At 38.9% G+C, this 7,796-nt stretch overlaps 1 protein-coding gene across 31 annotated transcripts in view; it reads right to left on the bottom strand.

The window, feature by feature from the left end:
• Nucleotides 1–238: 238 nt before the first annotated feature.
• Nucleotides 239–7,796, bottom strand: part of Sgip1 (SH3GL interacting endocytic adaptor 1) — a 208,462-nt gene continuing 200,904 nt past the window's right edge. For 30 of the 31 annotated variants that reach the window (XM_063287659.1, XM_063287674.1, XM_063287665.1 and 27 more), the window contains one exon: nt 239–7,541. In XM_063287659.1, the coding sequence (XP_063143729.1) occupies nt 7,519–7,541 (23 nt within the window). In that variant the 3' untranslated portion in view covers nt 239–7,518. The remainder of the gene's footprint in view (nt 7,542–7,796) is intronic. The other variant, NM_001376936.1, reaches the window with a different exon arrangement.

The raw sequence follows: 7,796 nt of genomic DNA, 5'->3' as shown, positions 1-7,796 counted from the left end.
TGCTAAGCCATCTCTCCAGACCTCCTTCCTTATTCACTTGTTTTTATGAGGACATTGAGAACTATGGTGTAACGTGCTCTGGTCTCTAGTCAAAGCATGCAATTGAACTCCTCCTACTTGAAAGCTCTTGCCTTTGCCAGATCTTGGCTCTATCGCCCTTTCCCTGATTATGGAATTACAGTTTCCATAAATGCAGATGAAAATTTAAGATGCAGGAAATAAAAGGCTCGCAGTCTGGTTTATTTTCATATTTTTTCATTTATTTTCCAGGAGGAAAAAAAAAGTCACATTTCAATAACAACTTACATTAAACTCCATTTTCAAATGGGAACCCGATTTGCATCAATGTGTCACGAAGAGTAATTGCATATTCAAGATTCTGTGAGATGGGTGACTGGGAGGATTATGAAGGCAGGAACATTTATAAAAATCACCAGTTACAAAAAGTGACATCCACGCTGCTGCTAACTCGTAAGGCGAGTGACGTGAAGGTGTTCTCATGATTACTATCTTCAATCCGTCCAGCCACATCCTGTCCTGCCTGCCCAGGAGAGAGCTCACAGCTTGTCAGAGGGAGCAGGCCTCTGCAGCTTTGGTGGTCTGAGCTCACAGGAAGCCGTAAGCCTTACTGCGGACGGACGGACGAGGCAGTAAGTCATACTGTTGAAATGAGCAGGAAGGAACAAAGACGAGGCATTGGCTTTTCGACTACATTTAAAATGTACTCGAGTATTTGAGCGCACAGTTTCTTCTGTGAATATTTGATGCCCAAGATGTTTTGTGCAATGGTATACACAGTACAGGATTATAAAGAGTCAGTGCACTTTTGCTACATGGATCACGGATAATTTGAAATAAAGGCCACTACCAGGTCAAAGTACACACTGATAAACATCGTCACTGACTGGATGGATTGCATAACTCTAAGTTAGAAACACAGCAAAATTCCTCTGTGATGCCTTTCCTAGTTTCTTATTGTTAACAGTAAAACCCCAATGGCTTCCACTGCCACTTGGTGGGAAATGATGATTCAAACCAGTCACTTCATTCAGAAAGGGTTTGCCCTATACAAGGGAAAAATTAATGAGATGACTTTTCACTTGAAATATAACAGTGTTCAAACAGCCTAAAACCCAGCCCTGAAAATTCCTGCTTTGCTGGTAGGTAGGGCTAGAGTGTCCCCCACAGCTGGTTTCCAGAATAATTATTCAACAGCAATTATCCAGTTCCCTCTGACTGAGAAAAGGGGTGGAGTGGGGTGTGGTGGGTGGGAGGAGGATGAGGAGAATAGAAGGGGTAGGAAGACAGAGGGAGAGGCACCAATCTCTTCCACACGTATTCAATTTAAAAAGCAGTAATTAAACACCAACCCTTGGAATCAATGCAGCTTTAAGAAATGTCATCCCAGCAACTCCGAAGAAAAATACCAGCTACTGGATCTTCTGAGATAGTCATTTGGCTCGTTATTTTAAATAGCTTAAGGTGATGATGAGTAAATGATATTCCACATTCGTTTTTGCCAGAAAATATGTCAATAAGGTAGAGAGGTTGACTGAGTCGGGCGGAGTTAAGATATGCACGCTGTGCTTAGTCTAGGAAGCAGGGAATTTATGGGTAGCTTTTCTTTCAGGAAATGAATGATTCACAGACTGAGTGGGTTAAAGGTTGAACTATGTTCAGAAAACATAATGTCATTTCTGTCTCTACAAACAGTTTTTAAATAAAGGAACACTTTTTATTTGATTTTATGTAAAAAATGATTTTTTAAAAAAAGTAAATAACAAAACAAAGCCCAATCCTCAGGGTTAATCCTCTGATTCTGTGCTGAGAAAGAAGTGCACTGCATTTGGCCTTAACTAAAATGTTTTCATAGGATTCTAAAAGTTATGTGAAAATAATCAGGATCACTCTAACATGATCTTGTTTCTCGAAGTTGTTCAGACAAATATCACTGCAGATTCTTCTCTAGTGCTAATTACTCCAAGGATTTGGAAGCTTTCCAATAAATAGGGGCTTGGAATATTGATCGTAGGTTCAGATCTTTAAAAACTGAAACAATTTTCATGCTGGGTTAAGAGGTTTTTTTTTTTTTAGAAAGTAAAACTCACTAAAAGGTACTAGTGAGTGTGGATAACAATTTACTTTCATTGGGCAAAATTCCCTTAAAGCTACAATTATCTTAGCCAGACCCTCTTTCTTATATAATTTGGTATATATATCCTTCAACGGAGAAGAAGAAAAATTTCCTAAAGTTTCTCAAAGGATACTCTTATACTTAAAACTATCATTTTACCAGTTCAGTACCACTCTAAGTTTCACAAAGACTGTGAATGTAATTGCCCATATCTAAACGGAGACAGCTGTGACATAGGACCATGTATTTCTGAACACCATGGGGGTTTGCTTGTGCAAATAAATCAAACATGATTTGGAAAATACTGATGGATATAGTTCAAATACACCATACTTCTCTTTCTGTAAAACAGCATGAAGGATCACTTTAATCTGCACTGGCTTTGTACTGAAATCTCTTTTTCTTATGAGACTAGCATTTAGCACAGGTTAAATGGACTCCAGGGAGAAAGGGAGGAAACCAGAAGTTCAGTCTAGAGAAAAAAATATTATACCCATGACACATGTGCACAATCTCCACCCCCACCCCAATTCCCATTTAGGATAGAAAGCAGAAACTAAACATGAAACCAGTCAAAAAGGCCATCCTCAGTCACGGCAACCAATCCTAAAAGTTGACAGTCTTTCAAGAAGGGACTTTATTTCAACTGGATACTAACAATGTGACTCTGGCTTACTGCAGACAGCATAGCCCCAGAGCAGTGATAGGTGAGAGAGGCCATTGCTTTTGGTTTGTTTATTTGTGATATTTCGAGATATAAAGAGCACAGCCTGCTCCCATTCCTCCTCCTCATTCTATGGATTAACACAGAAGCATGAGAGAAGCCATATTTAATTCCTAAGTGAGAGAATGGTGCTCTACATTGTAGGCACGAACAAAACCAACATCACACAAACAAAAAGCTGAGAAGGGAAAGTCCAACACAGCTCAGAGATAAATTCAGTCAGTAAGCATGGTAGAGAGGTTTATTTATAAGAGTCTCCTTGATCAGTGTCACTTGACTTGATTTAGTTATTTATACCAACAATTTGACTCTTGCTTGAGGTGAACTTCACGAGGGGCACCATGGGAGCATCACATTTCCATATATTAAGTTTCTAAGCTATATTCTGAGCCCTCGCTGATGTCACTAAAAACCCTCAATTTCAGATTTTAGAAGTTGCTTAACAGAAAAAGTCACATGACTAAATAAATACATTTGACTGGGATTTTGCAAATGCATTCTCTCTGGGGGAGGAGGAATCTCTAACACATTCTCTCTCTCTCTCTCTCTTTCTCTCTAATCTCTCTTTCATTCTAGTGGGTATTTGCATATTTTACTATCGTTCAACTTTTACTGACGACCTGTAATTGGTTTGAGGAAAGGCAAAACAAAGTAAAAATTGGTAAAAATTCTTTCCGGAGTGAGGGCTAATCTATGTTTATAAAGCCAAGAGTGTACGAAATAAAGTCAATTTCCAGGTTTACTGTCCAAGAATGCCCCTTGCAAGCAAGGAGCTACTATTAATTAGACTGAATTGGGGGAAAAAATTAGAAAAATGGCATTTACCTTAGAAATTAAATGTTTAAGTCAACCATAGAGTGAGCCGTGAAAAGGGCCCTAGAGAACTATTAGGGTCACGGTGCTCAGCTTTTGGGCACTTACCAAGGTATAGATCCCCAAGTTCTATCCCTAGAGATTGATAAAGACTTGCTGGTACGCGTTGCAGTGTGTTTAGGGTCTTAACATATAACGGGGCCTCAATTTAAATCATGACCCTATTATGATTGCTTGGAAACAAAGAGTCTCACGTTCCGTTCTTTGAAGAGACATCTATTCTTTGAAAATAACATCTTATCAGGGTCATCTTCAACACTTTCACTGCAAACTTTTCAAAGTGCCATTTATCTTGTCATTCCATTTGATTAGTTTACCCAAATGAACCAAATGAAACAGCAAGGGCACTCAGTCTATTGTCAGGATAATTGGGGTCATTACTAGCTTGTGATGTCACGTTGGGGAAATGAATCAACCCTAAGCCTCAATACCGTCATCGGGAAGACAGGCTGAAAAAAGCCTGTTTGCCACTTTGGAGTTTAAGGTTGAATGAAGTGACACCTGCGGTGACTGACAGCCCAGGTGCACTCACCGTATGGCTATTTTTATTGTGTAGCAGCTAATCACTATCACTACACACGTTCTTACAGTCTCCAAAGGTAGTTATTCCGGTTAAAGAGAACTGCAGTTCTTCAGAGCTGGAAGATACTTTGGAATCATTTACCAATTGTGATACTGTTTCAGTGTCTGGAGAAATCCCTCTCTGCCTGGCAACATTCTGCTTTACAGGATTCTAGGCACACTCTTATTAGAGAAAAATAGAAGTCCCATTAAGAGAAAGCTTGAAACCTACATATGGCCCCACTCTCACCATAAAGGTGAGAAGAAGACAGGGACGCATCTGAGTTTGCACATCAGGCATCGGTGGCAGAGCAAAGGTAGATTTGCTTCCTTCAAAAGAAGAATTAAAGGTGCAAACGTGTGTAACTATGGCTCTGGTAGTTTGCAGGCTGAGACTGAGGAGAAGTATGTAAACCGTAAAAAAGCCCAAGCAACTGCTCTTTGACTTTCCAGTCACCATTTGCACACGAACAGTCTTTCTTTAGAGGTAAGCTGTGTCCGGAATAGCAGCCAGGGAGTTGTCATTCTAGCTGTAGGTGTATCTCATAGAGTTTTAAATTAGCAATTGCAAGTTCCAATTGTGATAAAATTGAGACTAATTTAAACAAGAATTTATTTTTGAAAATTTCATAAAAATATGGGATTTATTTGAAGAGGAAAACATACTTTCCATGTCACCAAAATAAAACATTTACACTTTCTATCAGCTTTAAAAGTCAGAGTATTTAGGAAATAGCTCTCTGACTAACTAGAACTTAGTCTTAATTTAGCTTACTGACCGGCAAACCATCTGGCTATGAGCTAACCCATTCTGTTTGGACAAAAGGGAACCTGACCCCATAGACATTGATAACTGAGACCTGGCCTGCCTAGTCTTGGACCACGTCTCAGAACTTGAATTTTTATCCCACAGTACTGCACATAGAGCTTCTACCAGGAGATGAAAGAGTACAAGTTTAAAAACCAAACAACACTGACATCACCTCTGATGTGAGCATCTGTTGTTATTTGACCTACTTTCCGAACCGGAAGGAACCACCCCTTCCCCAATGAAGCTCTGAATATTCAATTCTTAGTTTTGAGATCACAAGAGTCAATTAAGGGATTACAAGATTTCTTCATAGTTTCCGATTTGGTTCCTGGAAACATTTGAACAATGTTAGAGCCTACTCAAATCTTTATCCTTACTTACATTTTTTTTACAATATCAACAAAATTACTTTTTGGAAAGAAACACTGTGTATCTAAGGACCAATTCATTCTAAAACCTCATAAAATAAGATAGAAAGAGAAAGACATGAGAAACAGTAATATTTACATATTTTAATATGCTCTGTGTTAATATTCAATATTTTTCCATGAATTGACTACTTAAAAACATTGTATAATCCCATTCTAGATAAGCTTCCTTTTTTCTGCTTCTTACTCTCCATTGGCTTAAGTTTTTTTCATTTCCACATGTTCCATTAGAGTTAAATTTTACATTTTATTTCTCTAGTTTGGTTTCAAGGCCAAGCTTTTTCTGAACAAATTAGTTTATTCAGAAAGCCTTCAAAGGCCGGCTGCTTTGGGGAATTAGGCAGGAGCCTGTTTTAAATAGATGAATCGCTCGCAGGTAAAAAAGGATCCTCTTGGACATCCTTTTGGTGGCAAGCACTGATCGAAGAGAACACAGACACACTACAGAGCTCACTAGAAACAACTGCCAGCCACAACCTCACAGTTGAAGTAAGACTCAAAAATTTGAATTTGACTCTAAACTTGAAAGGAGCTGACAGCTCCTGGTTAAATTTGAGCGGATACGGAAACGAGATTCAGCAGAAAACGCTACACACCCCACCTCAGGTGGAGTTGTTGAATAGGAGGGCCTCGAACAGGAACTATTTTCTGTTTAAAATAACTTGTGGTTTGCTGGAAGAACTGTTCGTCATGCCTCACACGACACTGCTCTGATTCCCACCCAGTGGGAGAGACACCCTCATCCTGGATCTGTGGCATTTACTGACATTCAAGGCCACCGTGCTGACTCTGCTTTCAATTCCCCAAGAGTCACAGTTGTCTATGATGAATCTTAAAATCATCCAAAAAGTACTCATAGGATGACAAGGTGAACAGAATTCCACTTATAAAGCGTATTTCTTCTTTCCCCAAGATGTAAATGCTAAGTTTAAAATTCTCCTTGGATGGAACAGGGAACTTTTTTTTTTCCCCTCCATGCTTCTCTGTGTTTTGATCTCATGAGTAAAGAAGAAACAAGGTACCCACCCCTGGATGCTGGACGACAGAGGCCCCTCTGCTCCCAGCAATTGTGCAAAAGTTTTCACCAGTTCAGCGACAGAAAGCCTTGAAACTTTAAAAGTCAGGTTGGCTTTAATCTGATGATTTAGCAGACTCCACATTTGCTAAACTGCAGAGAAGGGACTTGGGGGTCAGGTAAGATTTCAACCTCCTTTGCACTCTTGGATATAATTTAATATACTCAAACTTTAAATATGAATTACTTTTCCCTTTTTACACAAGTTATAAAAATAAGAGGCCCTGTTTACACAGTTTGCATTTTTATGAAATTTGCAGTTTGAAAAAAAAGCTCTTTAAAAAGTGGTAATTAATGTTTCTCTTTGAATATGCTGTAACTTTAGAATTTTTTTTTTCTGAAATAGGTTCTGAATTTAACCCACTAAACTGAAGCTAGAAGTTTTCTTGAGCACTAGAGGGAGACATAGTAAAGAGTGAAGGAAAGTAAGTTGGGTGTTTTGTTTCTGGTTCCATTTAAGGTTCTTGATGCGTGGCACCCCCTTTACGATAACTATCAATATTATATTTAAATTTTATATATTGACAAAATGCACTGTATCTCTGTAAGCATTGTGCCATTCAACAGTACTACTAATAAATTTACATACCACAATTTAAATTACATCCGTTTCAGGAATGGAAAATGCTAAAACCCAAGTGTCTAACTGCCTTACTGGAATGAAGGTACAGTTTACAAATACAATAATTACATTTTTAAAACCATTAACAAATATTACACCTATAAGTAAATACTGTAGAACTGATCATCATAGTACTGGGTGTGGGAAGTCACTGCTGAAAGCCAGGACCTTCCAGCTGACAGACCCCAAGTACGGACATCGGTTTGTTTTCATCAAACCAGATTAAAACATGTCTCTCAAACAACAGTTCTCCGGGGCACGGATCTTCCAAATCCTTGCATGACTTTTTATTAGTTATCTGCCAAGTATTTTCCTGCAAAACAAAATCAAAGATCAATATGCCATCTACAAGCTCAATGGCTGATCTATTGCTCCTGTTCTACCCCTTAGAACCAAACCCTGAATGCTCGGGGAGCTACGTGCCTACAAAGTTGTGAGGTCTTCAGGTTTCTTAGTTCTCCACATCATAGTCACCATTTCTACTTCTGCAGACAGTTTGCTGAGCATTCTGAATCCTGCCCAGGTGGGTCAGGGATTTGTCTCTGAATATGAGAAGCCATTCATATTT

This window comes from Rattus norvegicus, chromosome 5 (genome assembly GCF_036323735.1).
Source record: "Rattus norvegicus strain BN/NHsdMcwi chromosome 5, GRCr8, whole genome shotgun sequence".
NCBI classification, from domain to species: domain Eukaryota; kingdom Metazoa; phylum Chordata; class Mammalia; order Rodentia; family Muridae; genus Rattus; species Rattus norvegicus.
The sequence above is the reverse complement of the archived record's forward strand: the minus strand, read 5'-3'. Positions and strand labels throughout refer to the sequence as shown.